The sequence below is a fragment of the Dermacentor albipictus genome, chromosome 1 (assembly GCF_038994185.2).
Source record: "Dermacentor albipictus isolate Rhodes 1998 colony chromosome 1, USDA_Dalb.pri_finalv2, whole genome shotgun sequence".
Classification (NCBI taxonomy): Eukaryota; Metazoa; Arthropoda; class Arachnida; order Ixodida; family Ixodidae; genus Dermacentor; species Dermacentor albipictus.
The window spans coordinates 44291143-44310636 of record NC_091821.1 but is presented as its reverse complement, the minus strand read 5'-3'; the positions used below and the strand labels follow the sequence as shown (position 1 = coordinate 44310636).

The 19494-nt window shown below is 44.9% G+C and overlaps 2 protein-coding genes and 1 long non-coding RNA gene across 7 annotated transcripts in view; 2 read left to right on the top strand and 1 right to left on the bottom strand.

Annotated features, from left to right (window-relative positions):
- Positions 1–8774, bottom strand: part of LOC135906237 (26S proteasome non-ATPase regulatory subunit 5) — a 79525-nt gene extending 70751 nt beyond the window's left edge. For all 5 annotated transcript variants that reach the window (XR_010565678.1, XR_010565677.1, XR_010565675.1 and 2 more), the window contains exons 1-2: positions 8527–8774; positions 6501–6645 (exon numbers count right to left, since the gene is read on the bottom strand). Coding sequence is in view for 1 of the 5 variants with exons in the window: in XM_065437537.1 (XP_065293609.1) it covers positions 6501–6645; positions 8527–8708 (327 nt within the window). In the remaining 4 variants the exon portion in view is untranslated. The remainder of the gene's footprint in view (positions 1–6500; positions 6646–8526) is intronic.
- A 1571-nt stretch (positions 8775–10345) lies between these two features.
- LOC139061308 (uncharacterized) lies at positions 10346–15476 on the top strand. Its single transcript, XR_011515353.1, has 2 exons — positions 10346–10423; positions 14251–15476. It is a non-coding gene; the product is annotated as an uncharacterized lncRNA (long non-coding RNA).
- Positions 10347–14107, top strand: in (protein inturned). The gene has a single exon (XM_065437575.2). It carries the CDS (start codon positions 10636–10638, stop codon positions 13333–13335), a length of 2700 nt encoding a protein of 899 aa, XP_065293647.1. The 5' UTR covers positions 10347–10635; the 3' UTR covers positions 13336–14107.
- Positions 15477–19494: the final 4018 nt, after the last annotated feature.

Sequence of the window (19494 nt, the reverse complement as noted above, 5' to 3'; positions counted from 1 at the left end):
CGCAGCTCATTTGACATCATAAAGGAATTCAGAGATAGAGAAGTGTCCGGCACCAACGGTTTTTCAATCGACGTTGAGGCCTTGTTCTATTCTATTCCTCATGGTGAACAGTTTCATGCCATATGTGAGGTGATTAACAAGAATGGTGAAATCAGATTCCAAAACGCCACAGGGGGTAAGCAGCAACAACTTCCTTACAATACTTGAGTTTTACCTTGAATCAACAGCCATTAGCTTTAATGGCCAGTACTATGTGCAAAAAACAGGTATATGTATCGGCTCCTAAGTAGCTCCATTGTTATGTGACATTTTTTTAATCATTTGTCAACAAGCACATAGCACCCAAATTTAGAGACTTTCATGTCACTAAAGCATACAGGTATGTAAATGACTATCTCCTGATTGTGAGCAATGTAGACAGCCCTATTAACTACAATATTACTACAGGTATTTTGAACATTTTCGACAATTCAGCAGAAAGAACTTAGGTTCATCTGTGAAATGGATATGATGTGAAATTCCTGGATATAAAAATTATCTTCAAGCCCAACCACATATGTTGGATGTATAATCAAAGAACTAAAATTTGTCTGTTGCTGTTTACAGCATACATTCAAAGCTTGTTAAAAGAGGAATCGGCACGATCTGCATGAAAGCATTGTTGGATAAGTCATGCCATCATGAGGTTCAAGGCAGTATCGATATACAAATTGAGCACCTAAAATCAGCCAAGTACCCCGATTCCCTTGTTTACAGAGTCTGGGAGGCCCTTCCGTAGAAGCTGGAGCCTTCAGAATAAAATAGTGCTACAGCACGTGAACAACAGCCAATGCTAGCCATTCTATATATCCACTGCATATCGCACAATTTGAAGAAAGTGGTTTCTAGGTAGAATAGTGATGTTGTATTCTCAGCCCTGTGTAAGCTTTCAAAAATACGCTCCCACACCCCGAAAAGAAACCATACGCAGTGTGATAAGAGCCACGCCACTCGTCTTACTGAATGCGCTTTGAATGTTGTGTATAGGGTCCCCCTTAGTCGTGATAAAGTGTACATAGGACAGACAGGAAGATGCTTCAATGATAGGGCAAGAGAGCACACACTATCGATTAAGAACTCGGGAGGGCACCTAGCCGAACATTGCAAAAGGTATGGGCGCACACCGGAATGTGCATGCACATTTCTAAAGCGGTCATAAGACAGACTAGAAAGAGAAATTGGGTGAAAAGTGCATTAGCACGCCTTCTTTAGCACTTAACGATGAAGAAGTTGCCTTTCTGGAAGGATATGTGTAGTCCATGATCAAAAATAACGTACAGCGCGAAGGACAAGGACAGCGATAGACGACATACACAGCGCTGTGTATGTCGTCTATCACTGTCCTTGTCCTTTGCGCTGTATGTTATTTTTGATCATGAATTACCAACTAGCCCAAGCAACCACCCTAGATATGTGTAGTGTCCCAATTTACTCACGTAGCAACTCGCTCTTTAAGCAATGTTATTGTTTTTTTGTTTATCTCTCATGTATGTCCCTGTTTACTGATGCAGCGCCTTGTTCTTTAAGCACTGTTTTTGTTTCTTTATATTATTCATGTTTCATATACTTTGTAGCCAAGTGCCATCAGTTGGTTCATTGTTTTCTTGTCTTTTGTTAGTTTATTTACTTTTTCCAGATCCTGCTTTTCAGGGCAGCATCCTCTTTTTTAGTTTTTTAAGTCATTTTATTTAGATTTTTATTAGTTGGTGGGTCTGCCAATGTGCTTTAACCTATCTTCACATATTTTTTAGACGCAAGCATTGTGCGGTGCAATAATCTCTGTTGTCTTTAAATACCTTTGGTATACTGGGCCACACAGACCTGTCATGGTGCACGTCAATGATGTTGATGTTTTGAAGGGATTCTGGTGCCTTTGATATTTGGTGGCTTTATCATGAACGTGATACCCCAAGTTGGCCTCGTGCTTTACTTATAAATATCATGTTTCTTCAATAAACCTCAGTTGGCGCAATAAGAAGGTAACTGAAGCGGACTGGTGAAAAGTTCTTTTTCATGAGTACGTTGTTTCAAAGCATGAACAAAGACAATACGCGCCAAAATGACCTAGAGACAACGTCGACATTCTCTTCTAAATACTCGACAAGGCCTTTTAGCTCCGAGTCTGCTCGTTGCTGTTCAATGAAGTCTTCCATGCTTATTATTCCAAGAAAGGCGTCGTCATCCTCTTCGCCTTGCAGCGGCGGGTCAATGGGGGCGCGTGACAGGAAATCAACATCAGAGTGTTTTCGTCCGGACTTGTAGATTACAGTGACATCATGTTCTTGCAGTCTGAGGCTCCACCGTGCTAGCCATCCTGATGGGTCCTTTAAATTAGCCAACACAATAAGTGATGGTCACTGACAACTTTGAATGGCCTGCCATACAGGTAAGGGCGGAATTTTGCTGTAGCCCAAATGATGGCGAGGCATTCCTTTACAGTTGTAGAATAATTGCCTTCCGCTTTTGAAAGCGACCGGCTAGCGTAAGCTATCACCCGTTCAAGTCCGTCTTTCCTCCGGACTATGACGGCCTCGAGGCCTAGGCTGCTGGCGTCAGCGTCGATTTCGGTGTCGGCATCCTCGTTGAAGTGCGCAAGTACTGGCGGCGACTGCACGCGTCTTTTGAGTTCTTCAAATCGTCGGCTTGTGGCGTTTCGCACTTGAAGTTGACATCACATTTAGTTAGATGTGTCAGCGGCTCAGTGATGCATGAAAAGTCCTTGACAAAGCTCCTGTAGTAGGCACACATGCCAAGGAATCTACGCACCGCCTTCTTGTTGATGGGCTGCGGGAACTTTGCGATTGCAGCTGTCTACTGTAGGTCAGGGCAGACTCCCGATTTGCTGATGACGTGGCCAAGGAACAGAAGCTCATCGTAAGTGCAGCGGCACTTTTCCGGCTTCAGAGTGAGCCCTCATGACTTGATGGACTCTAGTACTGTCGCAGCCGCCTAAGGTGATCGTCAAAATTTCCGGCGAAAAGGACGACGTCCTCCAAGTAAACAAGACACGTCTGCCACTTTAATCCTGCTAAAACCATCCCATGACACGCTGGAACGTTGCAGGTGCTGAGCACAGTCCGAACGACATGACCTTGAACTCGTAGAGGCCACCTGGCGTGATGGAGGCAGTCCTTTCGTGATCTCTCTCGTCAACTTCTATTTACCAGTAGCCAGACTTGAGGTCTATTGATGAGAAGTATTTAGCGCTGCAGAGCCAATCCAACGCGTTGTCTATCCATGGGAGGGGGTGTACATTCTTCTTCGTGAGCTTGTTCAGTAGATGATAATCAATGCAGAAACGTAGGGTTCCATCCTTTTTCTTCACCAAGACTACAGGAGATGCCCATGGGCTTTTCGACAGCTGGATGATGTCGTCTCGCAGCATTTGGTTGACTTGTTGCCTAATAGCTTCACATTCTCGCATCGAAAACTCGGTAAGGGCTCTGGCAGGGTAGTCGAGCGCACTCTCGGTGATTACGCGATGCTTTGCGACTGGTGTTTGTTGAATCCTCGACAATGTCGAAAAGCAGTCTTTGTATCGTCGGAGCAGAATTCTGAGCTGTTGCTGCTTAATTATGGGGAGACTTGGATTTATGTCAAAGTCTGGTTTGGGAACTATGGTCGTTGAGGTAGATGCAGCAGAATCCGCGAGGACAAACGTATTGCTGGTTTCCAAAATTTTCTCGATGTGCGCAATTGTCGTGCCCTTGTTGATATGCTTGAACTCCTGGCTGAAGTTGGTTAGCATCACTTCTGCTTTCCCTCCGTGGAGTCGAGCGATCCCTCTTGCAACGCAAATTTCGTGGTTGATCAGTAGACGTTGGTCGTCCTCGATGACGCCTTCTATGTCAGCGGGTGTTTCAGTGCCGATGGAAACAACAATGCTGGAACGCGGTGGGATGTTCACTTGATCTCCGAGCACACTCAAGGCATGGTGACTATGAGAGCACTCCGGCAGTATTGCTTGATCTTCCAACAGCGTCATCGACTTCAACTTCACTTCGATTATTGCGCCGTGTTGGTTCAGGAAGTCCATGCCGAGAATGACGTCTCATGAACACTGTTAAAGGATAACGAAGGTGGCAGGGGAAGTCCGCTCACGAATGGTAATTCTTGCCGTGCAGATTCCAGCCGGTGTAATGAGGTGTCCTCCAGCGGTCCAAATTTGAGGGCCTTCCCATGCAGTCTTAACTTTCTTTAACTGGGCGGCGATGGGTCCACTCATGACAGAGTAATCAGGTCTTGTGTCCACTAAGGCGGTGACTGCGTGGCCACCGAGAAGCACGTCGAAGTCGGTGGTTTTTTGTCTTGCGTTACACTTAGGTCTTGGCGTCGAATTACAGCTGCATTGCATTGACCTGTGGCTGGTACGTGGCGTTGTCAGGTCATCTTTCGTCGACATATTCTTTCCTTTCAGACTTCGTCGGGATGCCGACGTCTCGTTGATATGTCATCTAAACAGGATTTTCAGTGTCTTCGCCAGGTGGAGGATTTTCGTCAGTTCGAAGAACAGCAACCGCACCTCCATTGGTTGCTGGTTTTAGTTTTCCGGGTATGGGCTCGAAGAGCGGCCCCGGGCTGGGCGAGTGTATGGAAGACGCTGCAGCGCCAGGTAGAGGCCTGGTGATGGCAAATGGGAAGGTCGTTGAGAACTCCACTGAGTAGCGGCGAGGTAGTCAGCGATATCACAAGGGCGTTCACCTTGCTGAGGGCGCAAAACATTGAAGTTGAACCCTCGTAGTCCCATTTCGCCGTATGGGCATCGGCAGTAGATATGTCCGGCTTCCCCGCAGTGATAGCAGAGGGGGCGGTGGCCACGGGTGCTCCAAATGTCCGTCTTTCTCGTGTGGCTGTGCTGGGCGATGGGCGGGCGTGCTGGCGGCGGTGGACGACAGAATTACAGCGTTACAGGGCCCTGGCGGGGTCACAGAGGGGGACCTTGACGGAGGCGTAGGTCATCGCTTCTGGTATGGGAAGCGGCAATTCAGGCTGCACTTCGGAAACGGCCAGTGATCATCGAAGTTCGTCCTTGACGATGTCAGTGACTGAGGACAGCTGAAGTTGCGACGCCAGAAATATCTTGCGCAGTTCTTCGCGCACAATGACCCTGATGTTCTCTTGGAGGTCACCGGAGCCCAGTGCTCGGATGATGCACTGTGGCAAGAGCACTTGGCGGTTATATTACCTAGTGTGCACTTCTAGAGTTTTCTCATTCGTCGTTGCCTCTGTCAAGAACCAAGCTATGGTCTTCGGTGGGTTAGGGATCAGTCCAGTGAAAAGTTCTTGCTTTCACCTCGCATCAAGAAACACACTTTTTTATCTTCAGACATTTCCGTGTCGGCATGCCGGAAAAGACGGGTCATCTCTTCCGTGAAGATGGCGATGGTCTCATTGGGTAGTTGCCCTCGGGTTTCCAGCAGAACTTCGGCCCTTTCTTTTCGGACAACGCTCGTGAACATCCTCAGGAAGTTACTGCGAAACAGGTCCTACGTTGTAAGTCCTTGCAGCGTCTTCCAAGGTGAAATACAAATATCATAGCTTATCCTCAGAGGTCCAGTTGGTGAAGGTCAAGGTCCTTTCGAAGGTTTCGAGCCAAGTTTACGGATCCTCCGACATAGCTCCACGGAAGGTAGGGGGCTCTCTGGGTTGCTGAAGCACGATGGGCGACGCTGGGGCTGCCATTGTGGTTGCCGAGCTGGCCACGGTCTTCCTGGTGGCATCAAGTCCGTGCTCTGGAGGCAGTCTTTGCCGTCTGTGGCTAGCTCGCTGCATCTTGGTCAAAACGAACATTCGGAGTGACCGCCACCGCTACCAGTCCTGGAGGCTAGCAAGAGTACCACTTGAAAACAGTTTTCTATTATGTTCAGCTAAATGAATGCTTTTTATGTCATTTTAGCCCCGTTTTAAGTCCACTTCATTTACCATTTTGAAGTAAGATATTTGGATGCATCTGCTCATTTTGCCAATTATTCTTCTGATAAGACGAACAAATTTTCATGGTCCTTTCAAGTTCATCTTAAAGGGAGTCTACTGTACTTTTAAGCAGCCTAGAGCCGGAGAAACGTGACAAAGAATTAAGTACACGTGTGTTTTGGCATTTCGTCCCCATCGAAATGCGGCCGCCGTGGCCAGGATTCGGTCCCGCGACCTCGTGCTTAGCAACCCAAAACCATAGTTACTAAGCAACCACGGCGGGTAGAGTGCTTGATAATAATAGTTAGATCAACATACATGAAGAATCCGAAAATCGCGTTATGAACCCCTAAAAACTACTTGCTGCAAAATCAAGAACTACGATGCTCATTCTTCACAGTGTCCTGTTACCTACCTGCACAGGAAGCTTCACCAGTAGTCGGGTTTTTTTCAGTTTTCGTAAATGAAACAGGCATATGACACTGACTGAATATGATGAGAAAAGAGGTGATATGCACTAGCAGAGACTTAATAATTGTATAGTCTACCTGGCGTAAGACGACTGCTTTCAGTGCCCCATCAGAAGTGCTCAATGCAGTCACAAAATGCTGCTTGTGAGCGGAAAGTAATGCAGATGGTGGAAATGCATCAAGAAGCTTTCCAAGCAGCTCACTGAGTTCATCTAAAGTATTCCTGGAAAAAAACAAAAACAAAAAAGCAAGGAAATAAAAATTGTCAGGACTTGCACAGCACAAACAAAACCCGAAGCTCAAATGACCAACGGCTGCGGACATGCGAGCAAACATATACAAATTTTCGCATGGAACATGGAAAACAACACCAATATCTGGCGTGAAGATGCACTTCCAGCAAAAATTACATTATGATCTTGGCCCCTTGGACCTCAAAAAAGAATAACATTAAATTCAATATAAAGGCTTATGCTAATTTGTTGTGCCATACTTAAAATACATCATGGTCATAAAAGTAAAAAATGTACAAGCTCCTAGCAAAAAGAAAAAAAAATGTCCCCCCATTTATCTGTTACACAGTGCCATTGATACAGCTCCATTAAGCTCTGATCAAGTGGAATACTCAAACATACACTTTTATTGGGTAAAAGTTTATTGTAAAACTCAGTTGTCAAAAAAAAAAGATATTCAAAGTCGTGGTTAGTCACAGTATGTTTAAATATAGGCAATCACAAAGTAGGTTTAAAAGTATTTTCAATAATGTCTAATAAGGCTGAATTACATTACAAACTAGTACTAAAACCACGAAAGCTTATTTTTCTGTATTAGACGATACAGTACCATCTATAAATAGCCTAGCACACACATTCTTGTTTAGAAAACCATTGCTCCACTGTATAAATGCAGACTTGGAGCATGTTTAGCGATGAAATTGTATTCTACTACAGATGACACAAATCCAGCAGCACTCATGGGTCATAATTTTTCTGAGAACGTAGGATAAAAAAAAAAAAAGAACAGGAGCGTACAAGCCAAGCACATATTGTAAACAAGCTCGGAGACACCCATACTGCAATACATTAAACAATTTGGGCAGCACAAGGCTCAGGGGCTTCTTTAAAAAGGAACACTGCTCGAACTTGCACATCACCCAAGAGACATCTCAGCACTAATGTGATGATGCGGTTGTCTGCATAATGTCCTTTTTTTTTTTTCTTACGCAATTCCGACTACTTCTGACTTTTACAATAGACACACACTACACACACATAAATATGACCTGCAATGTGAGAGAAGACCCCACTTGCACAACAGTAAAGCCGCAAGACTGAAAGTTGTACCACAAATGCATGGTTGTACCACGATTGGCGCCACATATAAAAGGAACTTCGCAGTGTCTAGGAGATGAGTGTGAAGAGACAACACGATCAATGTGCTAATAACCTTCGTTAGTGTTCTCACTAACAAAGTCCGATAACCGTGCTTTGGCAGGCGCTTATCAAAGAGACAATCAAATACTGCACTCGTGCATGCACGTACGCAGTGTGAGCCCGTAGTTCACCTTGCGTCATCTGTCAAGCTACGTATTAACTTTGCCTTTTGCAGCAATGATTTTCTTGTGCGCCATATTGCAATGCGCTTGACCTAGTTGCTTTAAAGTTCCTTTATGCGAATCAAACTGGACAAACATTCCAGACGGTAGAAGATATTTAAAGTAAAAATTGCCGATTTTAGAGAAAACCACGCCGACACCGGTTGCTACCCGAGGCTGTCGCACTGCACGTTATTACGTCTCAGTAACTCGAGAATAAACAACTATCAGGTGAACCTTTTCAGAAAATGCGAGTTTTCAGATTTGACCCTCTCACTACGATTCTTTACTACAAACAGGCAGCAACAGCGGTCTGAACATAGCTTGACTGCAAGACGAGTTAAGATGCCGAAAAAATTTTTGCCTGCACAAATAAAATTGTCTCGCTTCAGCTCTTACTAGCCTTTGTTTCGTTGACTTTTCCCCTGTGATTCTAGTTTCTTAGCCGTACTTTCTCGCATGTTCACACTCGAGTAAATAACAGCACAGAAGAGAAGCACACATATTTACCCGTTAAACGTGCTTGAACAGCTGAACAAAGGGCTTAGATCAAGGTCTTTCGAGACGTTATAAATATTTTCTGCGCGCGTTGCACTCAAAATTGCTTTCGCTTCAGCTAAGTTTTCACAGGAACTCCTTTCCGAAATGTCTCTCAGCAATGCAGCAAGCACCACCTTCAGATCAGCCGCCATCTTTACCAATGATATTAAAAATGAAATCAAAGAAGGTTGGTTTCGTAATGAAATAGTCCTCAGGGTCCTCACCACTTCTTGATCTACAACTTATAATCTAAAAAAAGACGAAACACAAAAATAAATATTAATATTGGTAAAAACAATGTTTTTACAGGTTGACGTGACCACATAGCGGACGCCGGACGCCCTGCCTGTGGCCCTGCCTCTGCCTGCCTGACTCTGCTTGCTTCCTCAGAACGTGCTCAGAACCACGACCTACTGGAACTCCAGACCTGCACAGATATGCGGCTTCTATGGGAGCAGCTTGCGCCCACTTTCGTTCAACCGACTGCCGTAGGTGGCGCTTTTATAACCTGTTCGTCTGCTACGCAGTGGGCGGCTGTGCGGCGTTGTAATTAGTACGGAAGCTGTTGTGTTGCTACGAACTGCTTCTCTAGTTGACGATTTTTGCTAACACAGTGACAGAGATGTCACAAGGCTTTGGTCGGTCACCTGACTTCAAAAGTTGACTGCCCGAACCTACAAAATGTCGGAGCGAGTAGTCCGCTGCTCTCTAAAACAGCGTTAAATAGCCGCTCCCACTGCCTTTTTCAAGGAGATTATTATAAATCGCATTGTGTATAGAGTTCGCAACGTACCCAACAGTTTCATTGTACACGTTGTAAAATTCGCGTCTGCGCTCTTTAGAAACTTGAAGCCACCGTAATGTTCGACGACAGAACGATTACCACTCATTTTAACTCTTAAAAGTTGTCCGTGAATGCGTCACGAGTTCAAAAAGGGAATTACGCACACAGCTTCACTGCGTACGTATCTTCAGCACCACCGTTATGCTGCCGCCGTACTACGCGGAAAAGCTAGCTTTACAGTTTTAAAAGAGTTCCGTGACACGATTTTTAGGCAGCACGTGTTAAAGCACTGGGATCGCGCTTAATTTTTTGCAAGCTTTCTACTGAGCTAGACATCCAACGATATTAAAAACAAGATATGCTCACCTTCCCTTGAAACAGAATCGATCAGACTATTGCACATATCGGTTGGAGGACTTACTAGTGAATACTTTTACTATACTTTTACCAGATCATCTTCCTTTCAATACGGCACACAGTAGTAAATCCTAATGTCATCTACGACATTAGGCTGTCTGTAATCAACTAAAGAAAGCTAGATTATCCTATGAATCTTCTTAAGACAATTTTTCCAGTCTCTTAAGGAAGCTAGGAAAGGGAAATTTATGCCGTTGATCTAGCATTGCAGCGGCCACCTATGCTCGTTGTTTACATTTCTTGCACCGCTCATCGTCTTCTAGTTTCATTATTCAAACGCAAAGCATTCGCAAATATGTCTTCTTTTGTATATTTGTGAATTTATTCATTTACCGCCAAAACAAGCGCTTTGTGCCTGCCGAAATGGCAAGACAAGCGCTGAACAGATCGCAGAAGCAGACGACAGCGAACAGTTTATGACTAGCGCCACTCTGCTCGTACGTTCTTTCCCTAGCGGCAAAATGGGTGAACTAGACCAGGCGTGCTGGAGGAGGGAGATCTGTGCAGGTCTGCAGTTCAGTAGGTCGTGCTCAGAACACTGTGCCACTGTGCCTCCTCTCCATGCTCCTCGCCATCCACATTCGCTGTGGCGTGTGGCCCGAGGCGTTTGTTGTTACGGCAGCAGTTGCGCCAGGTTGCGCTGTCCGTGCTGTGGCCAGTGGGTTGGTAGGTGAATAGAGTGCAACAACATCAACGATTCCGGCAGATTGTTGTGGTGTTAGTCTGGACCCGCCTTGACAATCACTTTACCACGAATGTCATCCTCTCGAGCGCTAGTTCAAGCGTCCGATCTGCAGAACGCATGAATCAAGAGGAACGGAGGTGTCCTGTGGGTCCTATTGTGAAGCTTTGACAACCTGCACACCAGCTCAAACAAAATGACTTCAATGCCTCAGACACTTCGCATTTTAGAAAACTCTCACGTTAACCGTGCTTTCTCTGAAGAAGCTTGTGACTGTGAATCGAGCAGCGCAACCCCTGACGGATGCAGTGACAAGTCGTACGAACCGGAATGGGCTGAGAATATTGGCCCAAAAGGCGAATTATTCTTCATTGAACCAAGGTACAAGTCGTCATTCGGGACAAGATCCGTCGCTGCCTCCGACAAGAGTTCCGGTAACGACTCTCAAGTTGCGCGTTCCAAAGGTTTCGGCTCTGAAGCTAAAAACAAGATCCGAAGCTTAGTAGGACGCAAAAAGGTTAAACATCACAGTGGGGATGGCCAGCTCAACGTTTCGCTGTGTCGGAAAGAGCCATCGCTGCGCTCCTTCAACAAAGCAGAATGTATCGAAGTGTTCATTGACGTCGATCCGGCCCGCCACAACTATGGACGAAGGGCGACAGTCTGCGAGGCGCTCTTTGGCATAATACCTGGAAGTCTACCGCCGAGGCTTGCCACCGCTGAAATGCTTGGTGAATGCTCACCAGTAATGGTGCAAGGACTTTTGCCAGATGGCGAGGCCATTAAGACAGGAGCTATTAAAATCGGAGATGTCCTGAGAAGTGTCGATGGCTCCAGTGTGAATGAGAAGAACATCGATAGCATTCTGCGAGGCATTTCCAAAGCACAGAAGGTAAAGCTTCAATTTGTTCGCCCTGAAGAGAACACACTTGCGGGATGCGACAAGTACACGTGCCCTCAGAGTATAGATACTCAAAGCTCACTTATAAAGCAATTGTCTGGAGACAGTGCAATGGTTCAGCAAGTGAAACAGCAACTTCACCAAATACCGCATGCATTCCTCTACCAAGGATTCTGCAGTGACATGCACCAGCAGAGTGAGCCAGCACGTCGAACTGAGCATTTTTATAGATTTCCTGATCATGATCATACACTTTCGAATCTTAGGGGCATGTTTGTGACTCTGAGTTGTGTGCTTGGAGATGTTACTGCAACCAAGCCACAGGGCAGCAGCCTCACTGTGGATGGTCATTTGGTTCATGTCGCCTACTTTCACAAAGAAAACGGCATAGCTGTCCTCTGTCTTCCAGCAGCACGTGCAACCCCAGAAGAAGTTCATATTTTTCTTTTGGACATTGTTAAGCTATTGAAGTTGGAATACAGGTCATTGCCACAGGCATTTAGCACCGTGGAGGCTCATACCTGCATTGACCTATTCTTGCTCCACTTCTTTCGGGAAATGCTTTTAGACCCTGGACAAGAAGGTAACAAGCTCAGGTTCATACGTTCCTTACCTCATGTACATTGGTTGCACCTTCCCATGGAAGCGCAAGCTCACGTTGACACTGTGTTAAGTGAGCTCGAATCGGCAGACGTGTCTGAGGCATTTGATCGTTCATCCAGGTGCTTTACATTCCTTGGCTCATGTGCTTTCTATAAGGGCTTCCTTCTTGGGAACCACTTGCCCAAGGATTACCTTGAAAGTGTATTTCTGTATTGCCGCCACTACCAGCTACTGACACTCACAAAAGAAGAATCAGTTGGGCAGGTGGTGGTGTGGAAGGAAATTTACCTTCAAGATGACTTTGCGACTGTTCGGCATTTTGTGCTCATTGTGGGGCTTAAGCATAGTCTGATACTGTCACTTTTAGAAGTTGGTGGCTGCGCATCTGTTTCTGAGGAGAATCCTGCACCTGATGCATTTTACATAGACAGAGTTCAAAACTCTTTGCTGCAGCTTGAATCTCTTGGGGTGCTCTCTGTGGCTGAAGGTTGCCTTTTGAATCGTGGCTCTGCACCTGGCTCAACAGCCAGTTCTGCAAGCTCCAAGAGCTGGTGTCAGAGTTCAATGAAAGACAGTCATTCAAGTTTGTCCCTCTCAGTTCCTCCATCACTCTCCCCAAGACGCGCAAGAAAGAGTAGTAGTGATGTAGAACAGTGTTATCTTTTGCATTGTACAAGCAACCACTTTGACTGCTCTGAGCATGACCCCCAGATGAGCAGAAGCTACAGCAGCTGTAGTGAATCAAATGGGCTACGTGCCAGACATTGCTCTATTTCCACCAGTTCTGATTGTGACTCCCGCACCAGTGGCAGTGATGTCTACCAGGGACGGGATGAAAAATTGCAGAGAGCATTCACCAGCAGTTACGACCTGAGCAGCCTCCGTCGCAGCCTCGAAGATGGCAGCAGTCAAGGCCAAAACCAGGCACAATCGTCACAGTCGGTGACCTGTGCTGATGAAAATCTTGTTTTTCACTACCTCAGTATAGATATGGCAGAAGGTGTCTTTGTAGCACCAGTAGAATGTGCGCATAAGAGCAATCTGGGTGCTGAGATTGTGGAAAACTTCTACCGATGTTGCCTAGAAATCAGGAAAGTATTTAACAGTACAGCAAAAGACACACGAACTGCAAGGGAAGATGAAATAGAGTGTGAGAGCAAGTTCCTTTCAGACAGGAGCCTTTCATGTATAAAAGAGCATGGAGTGCTTTTTACCTGCCCGTCTTCCAGTAGTAGCAGAAGCCGGGCCAAGGGTCCAATTTCATACTGGGTTGTGGGCCGTCTCTTTGCTGACAAATGTCCACCGAGGGAGGTTTATGTCTGTATGCACGAGGACGCTTCTTCAACTGCATTGGAGATGGCATTCAGGCTGTCCTTTGGCTTGCAGATATAAGCTGCACCCTTGTCTTTCATAGTCCTCTTTGATGAGCTACTATAGAGGTGTCAGGTTAAGCATGTTCCGCTATATTTATAACCACATATTCACTTGGCATTACTTTTGTTGTGCTTTATTTATTTGTAGCATTGCTGTTTGGCATGTTGGATGTTGCATGTCACAACTGTGTTTGAAGTGTTCACTTGGCTGCCTAATAGGTTGCCTATAATTAGGAGTTGGTGTTTTGCGTTAAAAGCAGCAAACACACACAAAAAAAGAGTATGTTGAATTCAGGTTGGGATAACATGAAACTATTCCACTTGGTTTTCATTCCAACTCTGCCATTAGTCTTCCATGATTGATCAACATGGCCCGGGCCCTGCCCATATTAATGGCGGATTTAGAATAAAAAGAAAGTGGAATAGTTTTACGTTATCTCGGCCCTATTCTCGGAACTTAACTTTTAACTGAGAAATGTCACTATTCAGTTTGGCACAAGAAAAAAAATCAAGAAAGAGTAAACATTATGTACTTGCAAATTTTGTGATGGTAAAGTGTGATAACAGGTGAGCAGTACAAGTTCAGCATAGGAATAGTGCTAATTTTATGAGTAAATGGTAAAAAGTACACCCAAAATTATAGATTGGTTACATTCCCTATGAATTGAAATCATTGCTTTCTCCTTGTCATAAAACAAGAGACAATTTTGGTTGGATACCCACCCAAAATTTCAGTCGTGTTAGTAGATGTTCAAAGTAAATGTTAAATATATTTCTCATTGCAGCCACCATTTTTAAGAATAATCAGAGTTCCATGGTTTGGTACGTACAAAAGTTGCATACGTCATAGCAGTATCACCCCGATTCAATCTTTTGTTTCAGCGAACACTTTTGAAAATTCTTAATGGAAAAACTTTATTGCTCTGTATCTCAGAGAGATTGGCGGTGGGCCGGTGTCTTCATGTCTTGAATCCTGGCCGCTTCACAAGGTCGGCGCCCCTATTCCAGGGCACCGCTGAGTCTTGCTGCCTCACAGGCGTGCTGCACAATTGCCCGTTGGGCTGCGAGCTCGCTGCTGGTGAGCAGACCCTCCCATTGTTCTGCACTTGGGTTATTTACTTTATGGAATACGAAATTACGCTTGCATTTCCACGTGATGTGGTATAACGTGGGGGTTGCCCCGCACCACGGACATGTATTCCTGTACTGGGTAGGGAACATTTTGTGTAGTGTGTGCAGGTTGAAAAACGTACCTGCTTGCAGTCTTCGCCAGCTGACTACCTCGTGTTGTGTGAGCGATGTGTGGGGTAGGGGGTATTTAAGTCTCCTTCCTCTGTAGTGGTTAAGTATTTCTGCATATGTCGGCTCCACTGTTAAGGGAGCCTCTAGGGTTTCCGACTGCCCTGCTCGGTGCGTGAGTTGACGAAATACGCTGTCCACCCTTGAGTTGCCCTCTATCCCGGTGTGTGCCGGTATCCAGAAGATCCTATGTTTTATGTTTTTGTTAGGATGCTCTGTTTCGAGAAGGATTCTCGGTGCTTCCTTACTAACTCTGCCTTGTATGTAGTTCCTGCATGTTGTTTTGGAGTCTGTTAGAATTATCAGAGATTTATTTCTGCGGTAACCTTCAGCCGCCAGTAGAGCTACGGCGACTTCTTCCCCCTCCATTACCGTGCAGTTTCTCAGGGTCGTGCAGCTAATTGGTTCTCCCGTGTGGTCTACCACTGCTGCCACGACTCTAAACATTCTAGTATTGTGGTCCCATGGATATATGGCAGCGTCTGTGTATACTGTGTTTTCTAGTGTGGCTAGGTTTCGTTCCACGTAATCTGCTCGTGGATGCCTTCTGGCAGCGTGGAGATTTGGGTCCATGTTTCTCGGTAGGGGGCTAATCTCCAGTGTCTGGCGAACGCTGCCTGGGACGCTAGCTGCCCGATCCTCTACTCCGTCTGTGTTATTCTTTTTAGAAGCTTGCGCCCGGTGGCAGTCTGCTGGAGCCTGGCGATCTGTGCATTGAGCTGTGCTTCTGCAAGTTCTTTGAAGGTGTTGCTTAGGCCCATCTGTAACAGTTTATCGTTGGGCGTATTTCTTGGCAGAAGTAGCGCCGTCTTATCCGCTTTTCTTAGTGGCGTTTCTGTCTGTTCTTTTTCGTGCTTTGGTTGCTTAGTGACTATGGTGTTGGGCTGCTAAGCACGAGGTCGCGGGATCGAATCCCGGCCACGGCGGCCGCATCTCGATGGGGGCGAAATGCGGAAACACCCGTGTACTTAGATTTAGGTGCACGTTAAAGAACCCCAGGTGGTCGAAATTTCCGGAGTCCCCCACTACGGCGTACCTCATAATCGAAAAGTGGTTTTGGCATGTAAAGCCCCATAATTTAATTTTTTTTTTCATTCTTGGTCATGTTATGTTACGGGAGCGAGTACTTGACTCTGCTGACCACCAGACTTCTGACCAGCTTGATTGTGTCTCCTTCTCTCATTCCGCTTCTTCTTTGAGATACCCTCGTTATCATTCGGCTTACTTGTTCTGTCGATTTTTTTAGTAAGCTGATTGTGTGGCTGCATTTCTTGCTTCCTTGAATCCACATGCCTGGGATGCGTATTATGCTCCTTTCAAGTATGTTTTGTCCCTCTAGTTTTACTATTAGTTCTTCCGCGGTGGGGTTTCTTCCCACTCAGGATTTCTGATTTTTCAGTGGAGCACGCCAGGCCCCTTTCTCTGACATATTCTTCCACGCACTTGGCCACTTCCTGCAGTTTTTCTTGCTTCTGTGCCAGGGAGCCTTGATTGACCCAGACCGTGATGTCGTCAGCATATATTGCATGCTGGATGCCATCAATCTTGCTGAGTCTTCGAGCCAGTCCAATCATTGCGATGTTGAAGAGTATTGGTGAGATCACGGAGCCCTGCGGCATGCCTTTGCGTGGGGTGGTAAAGACGTCACTTCGCAGATCTCCCAATCCCACCGTTGCCATTGCGTTTGGTCAGAAAGGCCCTCACATAGTCGTGGATTCTCTTGCCGCAGTTGGCGTTTTTCAGTCCTTCCATGATAGCTTCGTGGCTAACGTTGTCGAAGGCCCCTTTTGATATCTAGGGCCATGATAACATTTTCGCCTGCTCTGGGTGCAATTCTAGTTCATGAGGTGGTCTACTCAAAGCGGCAAACACTATTTGCACAAGAAATTGAAATGCATAATAGACTCATTAAAAATAATTAAGTTTTAACTAATTACCTTATGGCACGTATTGTAATTTACAAATTCTAGCCGGGGAGCTCGCAAGGTGGATCCACGTGGAACAAATTCTCAGGATGACACCAATTTCAAGATATTAATTCCCGAACGTTGCAGAAAAATGCGTTGGTGTTCCAGTTACATTATTAACAAAATGTCATTTTATGCTTTCAAGCACAAAAGTTTAAAACTTAATTAGTGTATTTTTGTTAATTAGTAGATTATGCATTTCAATTTCTTGTGCCAGTAATGTCTGCCTCTTTGAGCAGATTAGATCATGAAATAGAATTGTGCTATCTGCCACAGGCGACCGTTAAGAATTCTTGGAAGTGTTTGCTGAAACATCCGGTATATATACACATATATATGACACATATATATACACATATATAACCAACCTTTGTATATAGCTTTCATTGATTACGAGAAATTTGATTCAGTCAAAACCTCAGCAGTCATGGAGGCATTGCGGAATCAGGGTGTAGACGAGCCGTATGTAAAAATACTGAAAGATATCTATAGCGGCTCCACAGCCACCGTAGTCCTCCATAAAGAAAGCAACAAAATCCCAATAAAGAAAGGCATCAGGCTGGGAGATACGATCTCTCCAATGCTATTCACAGCTTGTTTACAGGAGGTATTCAGAGACCTGGATTGGGAAGAATTGGGGATAAGAGTTAATGGAGAATACCTTAGTAACTTGTGATTCGCTGATGATATTGCCTTGATTTGTAACTCAGGGAACCAACTGCAATGCATGCTCACTGACCTGGAGAGGCAAAGCCGACGGGTGGGTCTAAAAATTAATCTGCAGAAAACTAAAGTAATGTTCAACAGTCTCGGAAGAGAACAGCAGTTTACAATAGGTAGTGAGGCACTGGAAGTGGTGAGGGAATACGTCTACTTAGGACAGGTAGTGACTGCAGATCCGGATCATGAGACTGAAATAATCAGAAGAATAAGAATGGGCTGGGGTGCGTTTGGCAGGCATTCTCAGATCATGAACAGCAGGTTGCCATTATCCCTAAAGAGAAAAGTTTATAACAGCTGTGTCTTACCAGTACTCGCGTACGGGGCAGAAACCTGGAGGCTTACGAAAAGGGTTCTTAAATTGAGGACGACGCAACGAGCTATGGAAAGAAGAATCATAGGTGTAATGTTAAGGGATAAGAAAAGGGCAGATTGGGTGAGGGAACAAACGCGAGTTAATGATATCTTAGTTGAAATCAAGAAAAAGAAATGGGCATGGGCAGGACACGTAATGAGTAGGGAAGATAACCGATAGTCATTAAGAGTGACGGAATGGATTCCAAGTGAAGGGATGCGTAGCCGAGGGCGGCAGAAAGTTAGGTGGGCGGATGAGATTAAGAAGTTTGCAGGGATAACATGGCCACAATTAGTACATGACCGGGGTAGTTGGAGAAGTATGGAAGAGGCCTTTGCCCTGCAGTGGGCATAACCAGGCTGATGATGATGATGATATACACATACATACACATGCACACACCTTATTTAGTACTACAGCAATTTCACATTAATAAACAAGGGCGTCAGTATATCACCTTAAGCTAGACATACACTCTCTATTTCAGAAAGGACAGATGAACTTCCATGTAAATAATTGCCACAAAAAAAGTGGTGCACCCTTTGTGGAGACAAACAAGGGGGAAAATGTGAGGCTTTCATTAAAAGAAATTGTGATGCATGCTCACAAAAAATATGGAAGCTGGCTCTAAACAAAGACCTGCAAAATATATATATGTGCATTAATAAAAGCACTGCTGAACCATACTGAGTAATCATAATACATTGGGCAAATTGATTGCTGACATTACAAAATATGCTTGCAGCGCTAAGGAAGACGAAACGCACACTAAATGCACAGGGCGGGTACTGGTCCTGTGCATTTCGTGTTTGTGTTTTGTCTTCCTCAGGCCTGTGAAAACGCATTTCATAATGCTCTACCGAGTAAACTCTAGTTTGTGAGATGACTGAGAAATGCCTTGTTGCTCTGCCATATGTATCGCTTCATTTGTTCCGTGCCTGGGGACTGAGTAAGCGTATATATGGACTTGTCTGACCTTGCAATACAGCGGTGTTCCCTTGCTTAGCATAGTGCACTTATTACTTTTAGCCTTTTTTTTTTCTGATGGAATGGGATACAGAAACACAATTTGTTCTTTATGATAACTGAAATTTTAGAAGTAAAAAATTAGGAGCCAACATGCATTGTCTTTTTACATCGTATTTACATTTGTTTACCATGATGGGAAGTGGCCTCTCTCTCTCTCTCTCTCTCTCTATATATATATATATATATATATATATATATATATGTGTGTGTGTGTGTGTGTGTGTGTGTGTGTGTGCGTGTGTGCGTGCGTGCGCACGCACATACACTTAAGCACTTATTAAAATGTGTATCTTCTTTCTACAGAAATCTTCCTTTTGATTTAGGTTGGCCCTTTAACCCTCTGTTGTTTGTTGAATTTTAAGGCCATTGTAAAGAATACTTAATGGGCTTCTTATGCTTCCTGTATATCAAATAAAAGTATATAGAAGTGCCAAGTGCATAATTGGATAAGTTATGGAAGTCGGAGGTCTATTGCCACTTTGTAACATTATGAAGTTGGAGTGCACACCTATCTAGTGTAAGTAATTTAGAAGCATTTCTATTGTTTTGACTGCTTCTGAATGTTCACATTTTTGTTAAGCTGAGAACTGTAGTGGTTCATGCCTTGTTTAAAGAGCAATTGCATGCTGGTCCTGAAGGGGTAAGTTTCAAAATGATAATGTCTCAAGAGTGGTATGTTCCCAGAGGGTAGTATGGCACATTAAAGGGCCTCGCATTTATATTATGGAAGCCACATATCATTCTGAGAAAGGTATGTCGCCCATCAATAACGTATGGCCCTAGAGGATTATAAGACGCGAAATGTTTG

Excerpts from the sequence above, each read along its gene's own strand:
- in (XM_065437575.2), top strand. The coding sequence starts at position 10,636 with ATGACTTCAATGCCTCAGACACTTCGCATTTTAGAAAACTCTCACGTT.